The following is a 23,464-nucleotide window of genomic DNA, read 5'->3' as shown; positions in this document are numbered from 1 at the left end:
TTTAGATACATTGATGACATCTTTGGCATATGGACTCATGGTCAGGCTGACCTGTTAAAATTCCTGAAATCTTTAAATACCTTTTCCCAATTACATTTCACATGGTCCTACTCCGAGTCCTGTGCCACTTTCCTTGATGTTGATCTGTTACCGCATGCCGCGGATTTGGAATACGCAACAGACGGCATGGATGTTGAAGACCCCTAGAGGTCTCTGCACCACAGCGCTGTAAGCTGTGGCGGCGCCTCCTGGCCCACGTTTAATGTGAGGGCGCCACAGTGGAACATGTGGTCCCAGCACCCAACAGCAGTGCCCCAATCATATATTTAAGTGCCTGCCTCTCGCTCAGCCAGTGAGTCTAATCGTTGCGTGCATCTTGACATATCGTGTCGACAACAGACAGCATGTTTACCATTCTTTGTTTCCATTACTAGTGGATGTCTTGGATTCGTTTGGTTGTCTCTGTCACCCGGTTGCTTCTTGCGTGTTGTCGTCGTAACGTCTCTCTTGATCGTCTGTCATTGTTTCGTGTCCATCCTCTCTGTTCGTTTGTTTGTTCACGGGCCGCTCTCTGTTTGGTCCCACTGCGCATTCTCAGCCACCCCACGACTGTTCTGGTCGCGGTTACAACAGATCTCATCCTCACCAAAAGCCATCTATACACTTCTGTCCATATTAAACATACTAAGAAACTACAGTCCTCAAATTCTGACAGCTGCCATCCTTTCCATGTCAAATGTACCCTCCCATGCAGCCTTGGCATTCAAGGCAAATAGATTTGTTTGGATGCAGACTCTGTACAGCAGTACAACACCATTCTCACCTCAGCCTGCAATGGACGTAATTAGCCTAGTTCAAAAGCAATGAACACTCTGCCATTTGACTGTGTTGTTGTTTATTCCTTCAAATTCAGAAAACCTTATTTTGTCATGCGCCCCCCCCCCCTTCCCCACTCCCACCCTCCCCAGTAGTTAGTATATTTTCTGTAAGAGTTGAATATTTGTAGACTTCATCCTAAAAACTAATCTAAAATGTAGGGAACAGGGAGGGGGAGATAGTAAGTAATAGCTTATCTTACAAGTGGATTACTGTCACAAACTGTACATCTCCATGGCAGTGCCCCACATATTGCAACAATCAAAACATAGAAGGGCAATTTTGTTTGACATTAGTCCTCATTTCATTGTATTGTTCTTAATATCGTGGACACTGTTACCTGATAACACATTTATCCATATTATCAATCAGATATTTATCATATGCATTTTGCTTCTTCTTCTTTGGGTAACATAATTACACGCCACTTTGCTCAGCATCCTATCACTCCTACCGTAATTTGCACACATTCAACTTATTTGGCTTCATTATTTTGCTTGCATTTTCTATCTTCTGTTCTTTTGTTAATGTTGACTCCTTTCTGATTCCCATCATTAGTAAATTTAGTGACATTAACAGCAAGGTGTTGAGGCCTTCCATGGAGGCATTTTCATGATCTTTTTCTGTGCTTGCACTGTGAGGTAACATTGCAAGCTATTTTGAATGGGAACATAGATGCACTCAATCTTGGGGCCAAGTTAGCTTTTGCTGTGGCCAGGTGCCCTGTTTGCTTCTTTTAGTAATATCCTGCTAATAATGCAGAGTCCATCACTTGTCTACCTACAACTAGCCTATACAGTTGCTCCTTTCCAAGGTATTTGTGTTACTCACAAATAACTGACTGATGCCAGTTCTGATTCATTTATCTTCTAGTATTTTACATTTCTCTATATTAGGAGGTAGTTAGCAGTCTTCGCATTAGGTTCATACTTACTTCATAACTGACAAACTATTTCTATAATTTGTATCTGCAATATGTCATAATAGATAATTACATTATTAGAAAAAAAAGAGCTGTAACAGATACAACATACTAAGTCATTAATACATTCATCAACAGTAATGGACCGACCACACTTCTTTGAGTCACACCTGAAGCTACTTCTGCCTTTGTTGATTACTTTCCATCTGGGGTTGCAGTTAACTCGTCATGAAGTATTCTCTCCAGTAACAAATCTTGCACAATTTGGTTTCAATTGCTTATTGTCTTCAGAATTCATGCTAGCTGTTATACAGAAGATAATTTTGTTTTATGTACATCTTCATGCTTTGAAGCAGAACATATTCTATAATTCTGCTGTAGTGCTACAAAATAGTTTGCTTTGGCTATTACTTTTGCTCTCTTACCTTGTAAATATATGGGATCTGTGCTCTTGCTGGGAACAGTTCTCTGCTCAAGGGAGCTGTGCTGAATTACGGTTATGAATGATGGAAATTCACTGCAAATTATATATAAAACTTGACAGAGACTCCACCAAACAAATTTCCATATATCCATCTCCTGATGGGTATTGGGACAACAACCATATATTTATGGCAATATTGATAATGCCTTCACTTCTTTGTTTTGAATTTTTATTTATTTGTGACTAATGTTGGTGATAATGTTTTCAACTGTACAACACCATCATACTTCTAGTATAAGGTCCAGAACCATTAGTGTCCATGAAACTGAATACCTCAGAGATGAAAGATTCAGTTTCATGGACCGAGATGATTCTGGACCTTTCAATATAAATATGATGGTGCCTTCCCATTGAAAATACACCCACTATGAGTTGTAGAGGGGTTTGAAGATGTGGACTGTATGACCAAAACCAGTTGCAACTAAATAGAAGCAGCTGAAGGTATTATCAATATTGCCATCCATCACACCATGATGAGTTTTTAGAAACTTCAGCTTCTTTTGAGTATCACTAGAATAGATTATTAAGCTCTGCACTATTAAGGCAACTGAATGACAACATTCCTTGGTTTTTCTCTGTGAAAGAAATTTGGTAACCAGAAAGTAACATTTTAGATTTAATTTTTCTATTATCTATTCAGTACCGGTGTCATAAAGAAAATATGTCTTGGCACTGGTAACCTTTATATGAAATTACATTTTTTAGAGTTCTGGGAGAGGATTTTGCTGTGATGGTTATTGAAGGATTGGCACTTTACTTTGTTTTACCGTAACTTGAAAATTAAAGGAGTCTGTCAATTTGTTTCCACAATTTTATGCACAGGCTTCAAAAGAGCACAGCTGGTTTTCAAGCCACCTCAACACACATACAATGGGAACAACAATATAATCAACTAAGTACAAAAAATTTCTACTTACCGCTGATGTTGTTGTAGGGTCAATATGACCCGACAATAAATTTAACTTTCTATTACTAAGTAAATGTAATGTCTGGTGCTCGTAAATTTATGTATTTGTTTCTGTTCATAACTACTTTCCATGATACCTTGAATTGTTCAAACAATATTATTCTGTTTTCTTACACTTGAAATTGTTACACTTACATTTCATGTGCCATAATGATCTGATTGGTTTTAATACTCATTCCTACACTTCTTTCATTGAGTTTCATGTTCCACTATATCCAAATCCATGCACATATCAATGACGCAACAACAGAGGTCTCTGCTTGCTTTTGCAACAATAGACACTGTGTTGTTGAAGATGTAAATGTTGAAGAGCAAGAAATAAGTTATATCCAATTGACTGTTGAAGAAAGACATTATATTTTTAGCTCTTGCAGTAAATAGTGATGAATTTTTATCATGGCAAAATATCACCTAACTGAATGAGAATTAGAAGCAGTAGACAATGCATTTGATATTGGGGAGGAAATTTCAGAAAAAGAAAACCATACTAGTGGAGACAGCATTCACCCTACATCAGAATATGACAACTGAGCTACACACAACGGGTTTAGTACCGACAATCTGAAAACTATAGAAGTAGTTCAATCAAAAGACAAGAACATCAGTTGGAGTTTGGTACCCCTTCCAGATCATGGAAGAGCACTCAGTGCAAACACAATGAAAGAAATGCCTGGTCCAACCAGATGTGCTATGTCCAGACCACATGATATCAAATCTGCTTTTTGAGTAATTATGAACAAAACTCTCAACAGGATTGTGTTGCAAATGACTAACATTGAGTGCCAAAGAGTGCGTGGTGACGAATGGGAAGCTTTAGATGAAATTACATATGAAGCACATATTGGTGTATTATTGCTTTCTGCTCTTTGTAAATCATATGGTGAATCAACAGGCAGCTTATGGAATCCAGAATCAGGTACACCACTGTCACTAAAGATCTTCTTTCACAACACTCGAATGTTATGTTTTGATGATAAGTCTGATCAATGGGTGCAAAGAGCAAACAACAAAGTGGCACCTATAAGGGACTTAAGGGAACAGTGGATGGAAATACTTCAAAATTATATAATCCTGGATCAAATGTAACTTTTGATGAGCAACTGCTAGGTCTTACAGGTTGCTGTCTGTTCAAACTATATATTCCAAGCAAATGCACCAAGTATGGGATACAGATTTGGACACTGTGTGACAGTACTAGTTTGTATGCTCTGAAAACACAGATCTACACAGGAAAACCACCTGATATACCACATGAGAAAAACCATGTCATGGATCTGACATATGAGCTAAGAGAACAGAACATTACATTTTTTACATCCTACACTTGGTGCCAAGCACTTCTCACCAGGAAGGTCATGGTGTTGGACAGAGTTAGAAAAAACAGGATGGAACTGCCTAAGTTATCATGCCAAGATATTCACAACTCATAATTCTAATTCACAAAAGATACAACAGTAGTATCCCACAATCAAAAGAAAATAAGGATGTTGCATTAATGATTACAATGTACAATGATAAGCAAATAAGCAACACAGAAGGTAAAAATCCAAAAATGATATTAGACTACAATACCACAAAAGGTGCATTTAACATGCTTGATGAGATTACTGGCACATACATGTGCAAGAAAAACCAATCATTGGCCAGTAACTGTATGCTATATTATTGCTCAGACTTCAAGAAGTAATGTATTATTTGTGTTCTGTATCCAATAATAGTTAGTCTACTATTATTTACTTGTATTCTGATGAAGAATTAGCATTGAACAAAACCATTATTTGCTAGATGTACAAAAAACACACACACACATACACATTGTTTGTACTCTGAATAGTGTTTTGTGTTGAAAACTAACCTATCCACTACCACTTCCTTGTATTTTGTTCACTGCTTTGTGTTCAAAATAAGCTTGCCCATTGTTACTTTTTTGCATTTTGATCAATGTTGTAAAGAAATAAATATTTTCTTATTTATTTATATTTTGATATTTTCTGTTGAAAATAAATTTAACCATTGTGGTTTTTTTGTATTTTGAACCATGATGTAAGGAAACAAAATTTAACAATTGTGATTTTATTGTATTTTGATTCATGCTGTAAGGAAAACAATACACTGATATTTGCTTATATTTTTGCAAAATATTCTTTGTGTTTAAAAGAGATATATCTGTATTTCTTTGCTTGAATTTTGATCAATACCAATACTACATAACTAATAATGCTTTATTTGGGTCAAACAAGAATTTAATTATATTAAATGTCATGTAATAATATTTCCATAACACAATCTTCTAGAGTTTTGCTCAATGTGTCATTACGACCCATAGTACCAAGAATGTATACTATTTTTAAGGAGAACAGTAAGGTTAATAGACAGCAACAGACATGGCCACAAATAAAAGGATACAAAACATGACTAAAACTGTCACAACCAGGGGTTCTTTAATCATTGAAACAAGATAAAATGGGCATATTCAGAAATTAAGTAGAAATGTCATCCAGAACAAACAAAGTAAATAATAACAGGAAAGTGAATGTTGAAAAGAGGAAAAATAATTCTAGTCAGTTTTCATCAAATGTTTTCTATTTCAATGTGCATAATATCTTACTGGATGCTACCATGTCTTAATTGTTCATACTTGCACTTGAGGACCCTTGGAAGAGATATTATTTCTACTTTCGTCTTTTTCTTACAAAAGTAAGTGAATGTTTTTGTAATGCAAAAGTCAGTGGTAAACTTTGAAATGACAGTTATTATCAGAATTACTAACCTTGCATGAAAATGAAATCCATGCTTTCTGTGTAGGGAATTCCTTCAAAAGATCTGCCAATGCTTCAGCTTCATCTTGAGCAGGAATTGTTTCTATGGCAAGAAAATCAACCCCAGCATTAACAAGTACTTGCATTCGTGATCTATGCCAGTCCATCATCTGTTTCTTGCTCACTGTCTCTACATATGATCCACTGTATTCTGAACCATCGTGTAATGATGCTCCATATGGACCAACAGATGCAGCTATTAATGGCTTCACTATACCTGCATTTAGAACAATAATTCAATGCCAAATAATAATATAAAGAAATCCACAGAATGATAATACTGCATTCAGTTCTAATTAACATTATCTAAGTTAAATTTTCCAAAAAAAAAAAAATCTGTTTTCAATTCAGCCATACGCAAATGATAAAGAAAACATAATCTAGCCAATGGAATTCTATCCCAAATCAAACTACAGAATTTTTCTACATATATAAACAAATTTTGGATGGGAGGAGGGGGGTAAATTCTATGGTCAAAGCAAGACCAACTGACTTTATGAAGAGATTTTTTTACACTGCACTGGTAACAAGACTCGGACACTGCACAAAATGGGGTACCATGTATTCCTGTTCAAAAGCACTTAGTTCACTTTAGAGGTCATATTTTGAAAAAAAAAAAAATAAAAATAAAAAATAAATAATAAATAAATAAATAAAAAGACATCATGAAATTATATAACACTGAGGTGCTAATCCCTGTGATACAGCTGCTAATCATCAAGACTGATTTTTGACTCATTGTGTGGTGTTGCTCACGGTCATCTGACTGCCCTATGCATACTACCTCTACAATTAAATGGACCAGCACACTTGCATTTTATGCTGGGACATACAGCCTGCACTACTGAAAAATGTGCTCCTAGCAGCTGTTTATGTTATGTCGTCCATGCATGATGATCCTAATGCACTTTAATTAGAATATCTGCCTGCTGTTGAGACCTTCCCAAGAAAGAGGGTCAGGCACCGAACTGCATTGCATTGACTTGCGCAATCACCTGACCTAAATCTGTTGAACTAATGGTTGTGTGGACACATGAAAAGTGTCGTGCACATTACCTGGTTAATAATGTCAGTGATACGGAACAGCACACCTGTAACTCATGTGCAGCTATTTGACATGGCTCAGGCATCACTGAGCAACTTTGCCAGTCCATGTTGAGATGTTGCCATACAGGTATTGTTGCTCTTTAACATTCAAATTCTTCTAACTACTGTGAAGTGCTTGACAGAGGGTACTTCCCATCATACTTATTCATAGGGATTCTAATCATTCCGTTCACATATGGAGGACAGGAAAAAGGGATGTTTAAATGCCACTAGTCGCTAGGAGAGAGGCCCGGGCTGTACGGAGGGTGATCAAAAGCATCCCAGTGAAATTCTTAAGAGTTGTTTGGTCACATTCACCATGTAAGGTCGGGCATTAGCGTGGAAAAAAACAACACCTTTTGACAGTAATCCTTGGTGTTTGATCTGTACTGCGCAGCGCAATTTCTTAATGGTCTCGCAGTAACCATGTGCATTGATTGTTTGGCCTTGTGGTAAGAAATCAATCAGCAAAATGCCTTTTCTGTCCCAAAAAATGGTGCACATGACTTTTCAAGGTGTCAAGATTTGCTTAGGCTTAACCTTCGTTGGGGATGATGTGTGCCTCCATTCCATTTATTGCCACTTTGTTTCAGGTGTGTTGTACCATACCCAAGTTTCATCTCCCATGGCTATCCGAGGAAGAAAACCATTGCCTTCTTCATTATAGCATGTCAAAAACTGAAGTGCATTGCCCATCCATTGGTTTTTGTGTTGTTCAGTAAGAATTTTGGGTACCCAATGTGAGCAAAGTTTTCTAAATTTCAGTTTTTCAGTAACAATTCCACGAATTAGTGATCGTGAGATTTGCAGAACTTCCATGGCAAGGGCACTAAGTGTTGTGCTTAATCTTCTCTCCAATTGTGTGAATCAGTTCATCAGTAACCACAGACAGGCATCCACTTCGTTCTTCATGGTGCACTTGATCACATCCTTCATTGAACAGTCTTCATTGATAGAAATACAAATGGAACTTACTTTGTGGACGACCCTCATATTTATGTGAGTTGGCCAATTACAACTGTTACTCACTGATAACTCTAGTCATAGGATACTTTGATTTTTCGTTTGGTGAAGTACACAATTTTACATTCCTGAACATTTGAGGTATGTTACCAATTTTTGCACCACTTTGAAATCTTATCAATATCCGAGTGAATACTTGTGCAGCTTTCTTCAGACAGTACATTATAGATATCTGTACCATCTGTCAAAAGTCTGAGGTTACTATTAATATTGTCTGCAAGGTCATTAACATACAATATGAAGAGCAACGGCCCTCCCTGGGACAAATTACTTCTACATCTGGCAATGACTTTCCTTCCAAGATAACATTCTGTGTCCTCCCTACCAAAAAATATCAATCCAGTCATAAATTTTGCTTGACACGCCATTCATTCATACTTTTTGATAATAAGCATAGGTGTGGTACTTTGTTAAATGCTTTTTGGAAATCGAGAAATTCTGCATCAAACATGAATGCCTTGACCCACGAGTTTCAGAATGTCATGTGAGAAAAGTGGAAACTGGGTTTCACATTATTGATGTTTTCAGATTCCATGCTGACGTGGTCATTCTGTTTGAGACACCTCACTACATTTTAGCTAATGAATGTCAAGGATATTGGTTGATAGTTTTGTGGATCACTTCTGCTACCCTTCTTGTAGACAGGTGTGATGTATGTTTTCTCTCAACTACTGGACACAGTGTTTTGTCTGAGCATTCTACATTAGATAAATGGTTAAAATGGGGCCTAATATAGCCACAAATCTGGTACAGAATCTTATGAGGATGCTGATGGGCCCTGTAGCATTGTTTAGTTTTAGCGATTTCTGCTGTTTTCAACACCACTGACACTAATATCTACAACACTCATCCTTGTAGTTATAAGAGAATTAAATTGGGGCAATAACCTCAGTATTTTATTTGTTAAGGAACTTTTGAAATTTAAGCATTTCTCTTTTGCTTCGCTACCCTCAGTTTCAGTCTCTGTCTCTTCCTAAGCCACCATATCTACAGAGATAAAGTTGTTTTAACTTTGCAGCAGGCATATGGCATTTTAGTATTGGCAGTGTGTGGTTATTCATTCAAATTCACATGCATTTTCATGTAGTCAGTGAGCGATTTGAGTTTGAGTTGTGTGGAGTAAGTAAGAACACGAGTTGTTCAGAGTTAGAGGAGGAGTCTTATATGGACTAGTAACAAATACAAAATATGAGGTTATTGTCAACAATGAGTACACAAGGGGAAATGTGATGAGAAGAAGAGTATGTATTAGTAATTTGGATGAAAAGATTGTGATAAGGAGTCATTAAGGAAGTAGTGTTCCAGTAGAGAGTTGTTCAAATGATGAAAGGTAACAATTGGGGGTGAATAATAAGAACCAGTAGTTGCCACATACAAAGTTCCAACCAAATTTTCATGCTTTGATGGGGAAAATCCAGTATGACACAAACCGTAATGAAAATGGTATTGTGACAGGTGCGAGTGAGAACTGAAACTGACAGGTTTGAAATGCTTGTCAAATAAACAGTTTCAATATTTACACATTTCATCTGTTCTGAATTACTGGATACACACTATTGACATATTACTGACTGTTCAAATAAAGAATTTATAATAATGAAGATGTATTTAAATCAAAGCAGGAACTTGGGGTGTATACTAGACACATAGTCATAACTCTTAACCTCCTTGTATTTATCTGTGTGTTAAGTCTGCCCCCTCCTTCCCCCACTCCCAAATGAAACAGATGATGACTGCTTAATTAACATATGACTGATAATATCTATGAACTGTAGTTTGGAATGTGGGTGAAAGCTTACATATAGATTACTGTGACCAAGCCTCTGTTCTTTGATGAAAATAGGACATGGGCTAAGAATAAAAACTCTGATACACATTTTAGTGATTTGCAAAACAGAAACTCCAAAATACAGGAGACCTTGTCAGGAAATGATAAGTAAGTGTTAGACAAATAAAGGAAACAGTAACAGGGTACGTAATACAACACATGGAGTTAACAAGTGAATGGTGAACAGACACACAGTTAGACATTGTTGGTGTTCAAACAGCTATTTCCAATATAGCAATGAAGCAGCTCCCCATAACAAGAGGAGACAGTAGAATGACCTATATTCTCAGCTACAGGAATGAGTAAGTGTTGCTTAAAACAAAGCACATTTAGTATACAGTAGTTGCATTCAGCACTACAGTAGGCATTGACCTTTCAGATGGAAACCAATTTAAGAAATTTATCATATATAGCTTCAGCGTTATGAATTTTGAGTGTGTATTAAGCATATGATGAGGCGCCTTTTTCTTTTTTTTAAAAAAAGCTGCCACTTCTAACAATATAATGGCCAATAATATTGAGAGAAACCCAATTAATTATATTCCAATGACTTGAAAGGGTGGGTCAATATCTGTAATGTTTGCTGATGACACAAACATATTAAGTAAGTGACCAAACACAATTTAGGAGATACAGCTCAGATGATAACTGGAAAGGCCTACAAGCAGTTCACAGAGAGTAGTTTAAGTTTCAATCTCATAGAGAGGAGATGCTGAGTCGCAATAGGCACAATAAAAAGATTCACACATAGCAGTCTCAGAGCGCTGAGGCAACACTGTGAACAGCAGCACCAGTGCATGATGGGAGTGGGGACTGGATGGGGGTAAGGAGGAGGCTGGGGCGGGGAGGGGGAGGGATAGTATGGTGGGAGTGGGGGACAGTCAAGTGTTGCAGTTTAGACGGAGGGCAGGAGAGAAGGTGTGGAGGGGGAGAGGGTAAGTAGTGGAAAGGAGAGAAATAAAGAGAAATTAAAAGACTGGGTGTGGTGGTGAAATGACAGCTGTGTAGTGCTGGAATGGGAACAGGGAGGGGGCTGTATGGGTGAGGACAGTGACTAACGAAGGTTGAGACCAGGAGGGTTACGGAAACGTAGGACGTATTGCAGGAAAAGTTCCCACCTGTGCAGTTTAGAAAACCTGGTGTTGTTGGGAGGGATCCATATGGCACAGGCTGTGAAGCAGTCATTAAGATGAGGGATATCATGTTTGGCAGTGTGTTCAGCAACAGGGCGGTCCACTTGTTTCTTGGCCACAGTTTGTCGGTGGCCATTCATGCAGACAGACGGCTTGTTGAAACTTCATGGCAGATTAAAACTGTGTGCTGGACCGAGACTCGAACTCAGGACCTTTGCCTTTCGCGGGCAAGTGCCCTACCAACTGAGCTACCCAAGCACGACTCATGCCCCATACTCACAGCTTTACTTCCACCAGTACCTCGTCTCCTACCTTCCAAACTTACAGAAGCTCTCCTGCGAACCATTTCATATCAGCACACACACTGCTGCAGAGTGAAAATCTCATTCTGGAAACAGCTTGTTGGTTGTCATGCCTACATAGAATGCAGCACAGAGGTTGCAGCTTAGCTTGTAAGTCACAAGACTGGTTTCACAGGTAGCCCTGCCTTTTATGGGATAGGTGATGTTAGTGACCGGACTGGAGTAGGTGGTAGTAGGAGGATGTATGGGACAGGTCTTGCATCTAGGTCTATTACAGGGGTATGAGTCATGAGGTAAGGGATTGGGGGTTGTGTAAGGATGGATGAGTATATTGTGTAGGTTCAGTGGACGGTGGAATACCATGGTAGGAGGGGTGGGAAGGATAGTGGGCAGGACATTTCTCATTTCAGGGGATGATGAGAGGTAATTGAAACCCTGGCGGAGAATGTAATTCAGTTGCTCCAGTTACAAGGGGAACGCTCCTCTGTGGCCAGACTGTGGGACTTTGAGAGGTGGTGGGAGACTGGAAAGATAAGGCACGGGAGATTTGTTTTGTACAAGGATGGAAGGACAATAACGGTCAGTGAAGGTTTCAGTGAGACCCTCGGTATATTTTGAGAGGGACTGCTCATCATTGCAGATGCGATGACCACGGGTGGCGAGGTTGTACGGAAGGGACTTCTTGGTATGGAATGGGTGACAGCTGTCAAAGTGGAGGTATTGCTGATGGTTAGTAGGTTTGATATGAACGGAGGTACTGATGTAGCCATCTCTGAGGGGAAGGTCAACATCTAGGAAGGTGGCTTGTTGGGTTGAGTAGGACCAGGCAAAGCAAATGGGGGAGAAGTTGTTGAGATTCTAGAGGAATGTGAATAAGGTGTCTTCACCTTCAATCCAGATAGCAAAGATGTCATCAATGTATGTGAACCAGGTGAGGGGTTTAGGATTCTGGGTTTTTAGGAAGGATTCCTCTAGATGGCCCATGAATAGGTTAGCATAGGATGGTGCCATGCGGGTGCCAATAGCCGTACCATGGATTTGTTTGTAGGTAATGCCTTCAAAGGAGAAGTAATTGTGGTTGAGGATTTAGTTGGTCATGGAGACTAGGAAGGAGATTGTTGTTTTGGAATCCTTAGGGCGTCTGGAAAGGTAGTGTTCAACAGCAGTAAGGCCATGGGCATTAGGAATGTTAGTGTACAGGGAGGTGGAACAATAGTGACGAGCAGGCACTGTGTGGTAAAGGGACAGGAACTGTGGAGAGTCGGTTGTGGAAATGGTTGGTATCATTTCTATAGGAGAATAGGTCCTGGGTAATAGGTTGAAGGTGTTGGTCTACAAGAGCAGAGATTCTCTCAGTGGGGGCACAGTAACTGGCCACAATGGGGCGTCTTGGGTGTTTAGGTTTATGGACTTTAGGAAGTATGTAGAAGGTAGGAGTGCAGGGAGTGGTAAGGGTAAGTAAAGAGATGGACTCTGGGGAGAGGTTCTGGTATGGGCTTAAGGATTTGAGTAGTCACTGGAGATCCTGCTGGATTACTGGAATGGGATCACTGTGGCATGGTTTGTAGGTGGAAGTATCTGACAGCCTGGATTTTCCATTGTTTGATTTAGTCTCATAAAGACTCATTTTATGGGATTTCAAACAAGCAATTACGACCTGTTAGCACCAGAAATAGATATTAATGGTCACACACTAAGTGAAAAAAATTTAAAAATTTCTTGGACTCCAGTTGGAGTCAACACAACCCATCAAGAAGCTCAGTTAATCATGTTTTGCCCTTGTAAGCATATTGTATTAACCTAAAGACAACAGTGTTGGCTTATTTTAGGTATCTTCACTTCTTATTGTGTCATGGGAATTACTTTCTGAGGTAGTGGATCCTAAAATAAATAAAGTATTTATTCAGCTAGAGTGAGCAGTAATTGTTATTGCTGTGTTCAGATGTGAACTGTGTTGGTGACCTTTTGCTCACATCTCCAGGCAGTGTTGGTTTCAATCACACAGCTTAAGGCTGTTGCTCATAGGCATCACTGTGGGTGGCTGAATGGTGTGATCTGAGGGACGTCCAGCATGACCTACATGTCCCACAATTGGCCCGTTGCTGTGGCTGCCCCTGGCATTGCCTGCACTGAGGTTGATCCCTCACCCATTGTTGATTGGGAGGTCATTCCAAGGTGTGGCCAGTAGTGAAAGATTTTCCAAAGACCTCCCTAATTTGTCAGATGAAAAGATTTCAGGTGCTATCTGTGGCTGTTGAAATCCTTGAGCCAGTTGAAGTCATTTGCCCTGTTCCAAAAGAATCCTCTTGGCCCACATGGTATGTGTATTGATTTAGGGTGGGATTACTGGTAGTTGGGAACTCCAACATCATGCACTTAATGAGGCCCCTTAGAGATAGGGCAGCCAAGGAGGAGAAGGAATCCAGTGTGCATTCCATGTGCATACTGGGAGCAGTCATTCCAGATGTGGAACGGAAGCTTCTGCATGCCACGAAGAACACAGGTGCAGCCAACTGTAGGTGGTGGCTCATGTTGGTACCAACAATGTGTGTTGCTTTGGATTGGAAGAGACTGTCTCTGGTTTTGGGCAGGTAGCTCAAGTAGTAAAGACTGTCAATCTTGCTTATAAGCCTCATCAACAGAACTGCCTGTGGTGCTTTGGTACAGAGCCAAGCGGGAGGTCTGAAATCTGGTTCAGATGGTTCTGCAACCATGTAGGTTGCAGATTCCTTGGCTTTGGATATAGGGTTGTGGGTTTCTGGGTTCTGCTAAATAGGTCAGGAATCCACTACATAGAAGAAGCAGCTGCACTGGTAGCGGGGACTGTGTGGAGGGGATTGGGCAGTATTTTTAAGGTTGGAGGGTCTGAAGAAAGTCCAGAAAGGGCTTCAGGGGGTGCAGGATCAAAGCAGGAAGAGGGTAGAGATGACAAAAATCAATATTGCAGCTGTAAACTGTTTTAGTTGTGTTGGAAAAGAACCAGAGATCTGAGCACTAATAAAAAGCACTGAATCTCAAAGTGTTATAGGTATGGAAAGCTGGCTAAAGCCAGAAATAAGTTCAGCCACAATTTTTACAAAGGGTCTAAGTGTGTTTGGAAAGTATAAATTAAATACAGAATGAGATTTTCACTCTGCAGCGGACTGTGCGCTGATATGAAACTTCCTGGCAGATTAAAACTGTGCGCTGGACTGAGACTCAAACTCGGGACCTTTGTCTTTTGCGTGCAAGTGCTCTATCATAGATTAAATACAGTTACTGGTGGGTTATTTATTGCTGTCAGAAGTAGTTTATCTTGCAATGAAACTGAAGTACGTAGTTCTTATGAGTTGCTATAGGTAGAGATCATATTTGAGAATTGGAATAAATTAATAATTGGTTCCTATTACCGAGGTGAGTGTCATTTCGAATACCTACTCCACTCATACAATTTTAGTTGGTGGTGACTTCAATGTAGCCCCAACATGTTGGCGAAAACACATGAAAAGTTGGTGATAGGCATAAAGCACCATCCAAAATAGAGCCGAATGCCTTCTCAGGAAATTATCTCGAACAACTAGTTCAGGAGCCCACTCAGAGAGTAAATGGCTGTGAAAACATACTTGACCTCTTATCAACAAATAATCCTGACCAAATAGGGAGCATCTTGACAAATACAGGGATTAGTGACCATAACATTGTTGTAGCTAAACTGAACAACAACAGCTTCCAAATCCACCAAAAAATAAAGGCAAAACACATCTACTTAAAAAAGCAAATAAAAATTCATTTGATACCTTCCTAAGAGAGAGTTCCCATTCATTCCAATTTGACTATATAAGAGTAGACCAGATGTGGTTTAAATTCAAAGAAATATTAAATTATGTTAATTTGAGAGAGACATACTAAATAAACTAATAAGAGGTGGTACTCATACCCCATGGTACACAAAACAGATCAGAACACCATTATAAAATCAATGAAAAAATGTGCTAATTTTAAGAGAATTCAAAATCTCCAGTATTGGCAAAGTTTTACAGAAGCTTGAAACTTAGCAAGAACTTCAGTGCAATATGCTTTTAACAGTTTTAAACCAGAAACTCTGTCTCAAAATCTGACAAAAACTCAGAGAGATTCTGATCACATATAAAGTACACCAATAGTAAGATGCAATCAATACCTTCACTGAGTGCTAACAATGGTGATGTTACCAATGAAAGTGCCACTAAAGCAGAGTTACTAAACATGGTCTTCAAAATTCCTTCGCAAAAGAAGACAAAGTAAATATTCCATGACTTGAATCAAGAACAACTGCCAACATGAGTGACTTAGAAGTAGATATCCTTGGTGTAGCAAAGTAGCTTAAAACACTTAGGAAAGGCAAAGCCTCTGATCCACATTATATACCAGTCAGATTCCTTTCAGACTATGCTGATACAATAACTCCATATGTATCAGCCATATACAACTGCTCACTCGTAGAAAGATCCAAACCTAAAGAGTGGAAAGCTGCACAAGTCACACTAATACCCAAGAAAGGAAATAGGAGTCATCTACTGAATCACAGACCCATATCTCTAACATCAATTTGCAGTAGGATTTTGGAACATATACTGTGTTCAAACATTACGAGTCACCTCGAAGAAAATGATTTATTGACAAATAGCCAATACGGATTCAGAAAATGTCATTCTTATGAAATGCAACAAGCTCTTTATCCCCCCCAGGTAATGAGTGCTATCAACAGGGGATATCAAATTGCCTCCATATTTTTAGATTTCCAGAAGGCTTTCGACACTATACCTGAAACGTGACTTATAATTAAATTGTGTGTCTATGGAGTACCATGTCAACTGTGTGACTGGATTCATGATTTCCTGTCAGAAAGGTAACAGTTTGTAATAACTGATGGAAAGTCATCGAGTAAAACAGAAGTAACATCTGGTATTCCCCAAGGAATGTGATATAGGCCCTCTGTTGTTCCTGATCTACATAGACAATTAGAAAACAATCTGAGCAGCCCTCTCAGATTGTTTCCTGATGATGCTGTCATTTACCATCTTGTAAAGTTATCAGACAATCAAAACAAATTACATTTCTGTATGGTGCAAAAAGTGGCCATTATCTCTAAATAATGAAAAGTGTGAAGTGATCCACATGAATACTAAAAGGAATATGCTAAATTTCAGTTACATGATAAATTACCAAATCTGAAGGCTGTAAACTCAACCAAATACTTAGGGATTACAATTATGAATAACTTAAATTTGAGAAATCACAGAAAAATGTTGCAAACCAAATACTGTATTTACTGGCACAACAATGTAACAGCTCTACTAAAGAGACTGCTTACATTATGCTTGTCTGCCCTCTTCTGGAGTACTACCGTGCAGTGTGAGATCTGCACCACATGGGATTGACAGAGGGCATCGAAAAAGTTCAAAGGGCAGCAGCTCATTTTGTATCATCATGAAATAAGGGAGAGTGTGCCACGGACATGACACATTTACTGAGGTGGCAGTGATTAAAACAATGACATTTTTCACTGCAGCAAAACACTCATCTATACAGATTATTGACCATATGATTTAATACAGCTGCACTGACTCATTCAGCTGGTCCCTATTCTATATGTTCTTTGATTTTCTCACACTCTGTTTCAGATAATTTCATTTTAATTTAAGTTTTGCTCTTCATCACTGCACACACATAGGATACCCATTGGTGACTCCTGGACCATTTAAGGCTTTCACGTGTGGTTCTCTTTGTGCAATTGTAACTCTTCTTTTACTATTTTCAGCCAGCTTTCAGTACTGCCTGACATCTTTGCTTCCTCCAGTGACAAAGGAATGGTACTGAATGACTGTTTAGACTGAAAAGTTACAAAGTCATGTAGCTTCTTTGGCTTCCGAATTTTGGATGACTTTTTTATTGATTCAAGTTGCTGCAGTTGTTCTTTATCATTATTTGCACTATCAGGGCTTGGTTCCTTGTTGCAACTAGTATTCCGTGAACTGTTACTTGATGTGATATTCTCAGGTTCGGGTTCAAATTCTTCAGTCGTTATTCATTTTGCTTCTATTCTGTCAGTGGAAGAAACAACTGATTTCATTCCTGCAACTCAGTTTCTTCTTTATATTGATTAGAAGTACATCTGTCAAAAATAATGTCCCTCATTTTTATCATTATTTGGCAATTAGGTTAAAAAAGCCTGTATGCTTTTGATGCTTCACAGTATACTACCAAGATACATTCAATACTTTTGTCCCATTTTCATTGGTTGTCTTTCAGGATGTGAACACAGGCCTTGCTTCCAAATATTTTGAGATTTTGAAGATCCGGCTTCTTGTTTGTCCAAGCTTTTTAGTGCCAGTGGAGACTGCTTCTGCCCAGAATTTATTTGGAAAATTTGCTTCGTCGAGCAGGAGTCTTGCGTTTACTACTATTGTACAGTTATAACATTCTGCTACAACATTTTGTTCTGGTATATATGGCACTGTAATCTGATGTCAGATCCCTACGTGTCTGAAAAAGTTCATCAGTTTAACGTTCACATATTTTGTGCCATTACCTGTGCGTAGAGTGCAGATCCTTTTGCCAGTTTGTCATTCAACTAGATTTTTAGAGTCTGAAATCAGCTGTGGTACTTTATCTTTATCTCTGAAAGTATATACACAAATACTTTCCTGGAATAGTCATCAATTAAAGTAAGGAAGTATTTGGCTCCTCCAACTGACATAGTTTGCATTAACCCATGCAGATCTGAGTGAACTAGCTCGAGAATTTCCAGGGCTCTCAAGTCAGATCATGAAAAAGAAAGTCTTTTTTTGTTTTCCCTCTAAGCTTAAAACACAAGGAGTATCAACTGCTCCCTCAAACGAAATTCCACTAGCCAGACCTTTGTGAAGTCTGTGCACAGCTTCAGAATGCAAATGATCCATTTTTTATGCCATAAGCCTGCACTATTTGACTGCAGTACTGATTTTGCTTGAAAAATTAAATCATTTGGTTGGTCTGGTCAGTACATATCATTTGCTTTTTTTGGATGTGTCAAATGCGACAACATTGTTTGTTAAATAAAATCGAATGACCTTTTCTACTATTTCACTAACAGATAGTAGATTTGTGCTTAGTTGGGGTCAATACAGGGTATCCTCTACTTTAGTTTTACCTTTCTTGTTGCCCTTGAGAACATCTACAAATGAAGATCCTATTCCTTTTACAGGTAAGTTGCCATTATTTGCTATTACAACTTGCAAACCTATCACTGTTTACACTTATTTTTGTCACATGGACATGTGGACCTGGGTGCTGACATGTCTGAGTCTACATATCATTTTGTCCATGCATCTTTAAATGCAGCTGCATTTGAAAAGAACGTCTGGTAGCTCCTGTTTTGGCCAAAGTTTTTGCATCGTTTTTGCTCTTGCTGCGAGAATTTTTTGCCAGATGCCCGTACTCCTTATGGCTGTAACGCCTTGGACCTTTTGAAATACAACATTACTCTTTTTCTTGGTGATCTGAAGAGCAGCATCACTTGTCGATGGTTTATTACACGTGTCATCATTTATTTATTTATTGAGGTAATTTATTTTTTATGGAGTCTCCTATGATTGGCAAGTTCGAATTTTCTAAACTCATAATCATGGGCTTATATTCATCTGGTAATCCTGAAAGTAAGATACACCCAATCCATTCTCGTTCAACTTCAAAGCCATTTAATTTTTGTGATGTGGAAATTAATTTTGACACATATTCTTCGACTGATGAACAGTTCTCAAGTCTGGTTGTCAGCAGTGTCTTCAGTAAATCTATTTGTTGGAAGAGGCCTAAATCTTCTTCTTGCTTTAGCTTTTTCCACACTTATTTAGCTGTAGATGTATCTTGCAAACGAACATATATCGATGGATGAACGGAGAGTATAATTTTGGCTTTTACTGTGCAAAGTTTAGTTACATCTGTTATTGTGTCATTGATGCAATCCCTCAATTGTTTGTGTTCTAGATATGTTTGCATAGCAAGTTGCGATGTGCTATAGTTTTTTCTTCCCATTAATTTCTCAATCAGAGACAGTGAATTTGTATTTACAGAACTCACTGTATTAGCTATTATGTGGTTCAAAACTGTCACGCACTGGTGCTAATTTCCACTAGCCAATGATCTGGAACTTTTTAAATATTATGCTGAATTATATAGACAGGGCCCATAACATGTTAGCAGAGGAATTTGCTGGTTGTATGTTACTGAATCTGTAAAATTTATTGTACACATTAATACATTAAACACATTTACATGAACTACTGTGTTATAGAATTCACAGAATAAAGAATAACAGTGTCCACAGCAATGCAAAAGATATGTACACAGTCAAGGCAGAGAATTTTCACAGATTTGACAGTGGTGTTGTGCTGGCAGACATATACTTCCATGCCACATCTAGTGGCCTCAACAGGCATATGCATAATTACACAGAGTGATCTGCTGACACATCTGGTGGGATTACATAAGTTGTTGCTATCCATACATATAATGCCTCCAAGTAATATAGTAAGCCTTCTTCAGACTGAAAAAGATACCCATGATGGTGTTTCTGGTGCACAAAGGCCTACTTTATTGCTGCTTAGAGGAAGATTAGGTTATCAATAGTGAATTGATATCTCCTGACTTTGTACTATATGTATCTGAGAACTCAAAAAGACACTAGTTTGTCATTTGATCCAATGTCCTATGAAGCTTGCAAGGACAACACTTGGCTATCAAATATAACAATATTATGAAAAGTATAACTGGTATTCACCATACAGTAGACATATCGAGTCATAGGCACAATAAAAAGACTGTCAGAAAGTGAGCTTTCGGCCAACAATGCCTTCATCAGAAATAGACACCCCCCCCCCCCCCCCCCCACACACACACACACACAAATACAAAACACACTTGTTCCATTTCATCTTAGATTTTCTATTGTTTGACTAGGTTATCAAATATTAGACAACTAATGATTTTCCAGGCTTCAGAAGAGGGATCAGAATAGTTTCCTTCCATGATAAAGGAAACTGTCCTGTTTTCTGGATACAGTTGAACAATGAGTGGAGGCTCTCTTATTTTCCCTGTGAGGTGAGAGAACATGGTTTAATGCATCTTATTGTGACTGGGAGCCACATCTTCAATCAAGAACCATGACAAATCCAGATTCCACATGAAAAACAACCTTTGCAGCATTATTCATTGTTGTGATGTTTCTGTGGTGGTGGAATGGTTGTTAGGGACTGACAATAGTGATTACTTCTCAAAAATATTTGGTTATTGTCTGAGCTATGTCCTCTAGCCGTGGCTGGAGACTTTTATTGCATGTCATCCCTGTAATGAGGCACCATTCACAAATCCTTCTGATGGTCTCCCTCACTACCATGCACTTTTTTGAATGACTGACAGTCAATTCTTTCATCCTCTATTAAGAGGCAACCACTTAAAATCATCACTACCAAAGGCAGCTTTAATGCAGTTAATTGGTGTCCGAACCTCTGCACATTCACATGCCTGTTCCTGATGCAGAGTGGTCCTCCTCACTCCACTGAGGGACAGGCAGTCTTAGTTGATGGCCCCTTAAAATTGGAATGGATGCATCATTGCTTGCTGGATCACTGTCATAATGTGACTTTTGTATGGTACCATGATGTTGAAACATGGCCAGTGGACTATACAGTCTCACAATAGCCTTGTTGGGCATCCATTTCAGGCACTTTCTTTGGGCACCACTTAATCTGTTCAGTGTATTCTGATTGGGAAGTGGTCACTGGAAAGCACATCACTGACCACTTTCCACTTAGTAACATCTATAAGAGCCGGCCGGAGTGGCCGTGCGGTTCTAGGCACTACAGTCTGGAGCCGAGCGATCGATACGGTTGCAGGTTCCAATCCTGCCTCGAGCATGGATGTGTGTGATGTCCTTAGGTTAGTTAGGTTTAATTAGTTCTAGGTGACTGGTGACCTCAGAAGTTAAGTCACATAGAGCTCAGAGCCATTTAAACCATTTTTGAACATCTATAAGGGCTATGAATCATATTGAAAGATTAATAGTGGAGAATAATGTCATGGCACAGCTCAAGTTCATGACATACCCTCTATTGAGGAGGTGTATTTCTACTACACTGACACTGTCAACAGAATGACCTCTTTAGAAGTAGCAGAGCTCAACAACACATTGTGTGCATTAAAATGTGAAGGATGGGGCAACTGTACAGTGATATTGCTCAAAGTCTTGTTGTTTATAGCTCCATTAGGTTTCAGGTTGGTATTCAGGGGAGTGGTGAGCAACAGTATTCATTATCGGCCAATATGGCTACCAGCTACACTCGCTCACTTCACTGAAGGCAGAATTCTATGTTGTTGAATTCAATAATGCTTCCAGTGCCACATTTTCTTATGTTTTATGTTATTTTTTAAATGAATTCTGTGAATATGTGAGACTGCTGCATCCACATACTCAAAGACAGCTGTGGTAACTTGACACAACACAACTTGAATCAGCAGAACGGAATGTGAAACAAAGTGTGAAAAACATTTTAATACCTGTATGATCAGTACACTCTTCCATAAAAATGGCTACTGCATCCTTTGCCAAATCAACTGCCTTCTTTATGAGGTCAATGCTTTCTTCCTCAGTAAGCCCCAAATATTTCATAAAACCACCAATGCTTGCCTGGTATGTGTTTGTAGTTATGATCTGTGCTCCAGCTAAACAAGGAAGGATTTGTTTTAAAATTAAAATTTTGATGAGTAACTAGGGAAAATGTGTAAGTATTGTATATGTAATAACTTGAGGATCCATGCATTATTCAGACATTTTAGGAACATATATTAAACAAACAAATTAAATATTGAATAATTTTCCAACACAAAAACATTATTAAGATAAAACCTCTGAGAAAGTCGCAGTGTGTCATAACAACAGCTTCTGGGTCTGTTTTCAAAAATGCTGAACTCCATAAAGGGTTTCCATCAACGGGAGCAGAGACATGAGTGCTGAGCTGAGTTGCAAACCCGCCATCTAATACCTTCACTCTTTCCTTGTCTGAAGACATCTCTGAAACAATTAGACAAAAATTATGCATGATCAGTAATATTCATAAAATGATCATATTTTTATGAAGGAAAATAAATAATTACTTTCTTTTATGATACAAATGTAAATAAGAAAAATCCTTAAATGAAAAAAATATATGGTACAGAATACAGTGTGTGCAAAGTTCATTGTACAATAAACTTACAACCAATTTCCATAGAAATGCCACTGACGAACACACATTATATCTCATGATTAGTGATTTATGCACATACACATATTCCATCTTGGTTTTTTGGTTAAATTCTAGTGTACAATTCCAGTGTCAGGTCTGTGCAATGATGTCATGCCTGAGGCAAGCACACCACATACAGGCAATCTTTGAAAGCAACACATGCTATTCATAAGCAAAGGGGCTTAGCATGCATTAAAATTACAAGCACAGTTCATGTGATTATTTACTTATCCATTAATTGTATCAAAATGAAATGAAGGTATTGAGAGAGAGAGAGAGAGAGAGAGAGAGAGAGAGAGATATAAATATACATGTCTGAAATAAATTATTGTCATAATTTACTTAACCAAGAAAAGCACAGAGAATCTTCATATTCAATTACAGTATAGAGCTTGATGAAGTCATAACATTATGAAATAGCATAAATTTTTAATATAATTACTGAGTGTAATAGGACTACAATGGAAATGTGGGGGTTCTGAGTGGGTAGATCCCAAAATGTGACAATGGGAAAACGAAATAAATAGTGTCATATATGAAACATTAGCATAAAATGTGGAAAAACTGGGATAGAAATTCTTTTTTTAAAAAAAGCCAGTTCACAAGTAACAAAAATTCACAAAAAGTAATAAATATAGTAATGGTAACTACACTTGAATTACATACATTACTTCTAGTTACTGATCCCAATATTCATTGCCTTTTTGAGTTACTTCAGAGAGCAGTCACAAGTGCATAAATCCTA

The 23,464-nt window shown here is 38.4% G+C and overlaps 1 protein-coding gene across 11 annotated transcripts in view; it reads right to left on the bottom strand.

The window, feature by feature from the left end:
• Nucleotides 1-23,464, bottom strand: part of LOC124595222 (homocysteine S-methyltransferase 1-like) — a 147,934-nt gene that overhangs the window by 65,634 nt on the left and 58,836 nt on the right. For all 11 annotated transcript variants that reach the window (XM_047133874.1, XM_047133869.1, XM_047133867.1 and 8 more), the window contains 3 exons: nt 22,341-22,505; nt 21,992-22,156; nt 6,020-6,285 (listed from right to left, as the gene is read on the bottom strand). In XM_047133874.1, coding sequence (XP_046989830.1) covers nt 6,020-6,285; nt 21,992-22,156; nt 22,341-22,503 — 594 coding nt within the window. In that variant the 5' untranslated portion in view covers nt 22,504-22,505. The remainder of the gene's footprint in view (nt 1-6,019; nt 6,286-21,991; nt 22,157-22,340; nt 22,506-23,464) is intronic.

The sequence above is a fragment of the Schistocerca americana genome, chromosome 2, assembly GCF_021461395.2.
Source record: "Schistocerca americana isolate TAMUIC-IGC-003095 chromosome 2, iqSchAmer2.1, whole genome shotgun sequence".
In the NCBI taxonomy this organism is placed as follows: domain Eukaryota; kingdom Metazoa; phylum Arthropoda; class Insecta; order Orthoptera; family Acrididae; genus Schistocerca; species Schistocerca americana.
Note: the sequence above shows the minus strand (reverse complement) of the source record. Positions and strands in the feature narration are given on the sequence as shown.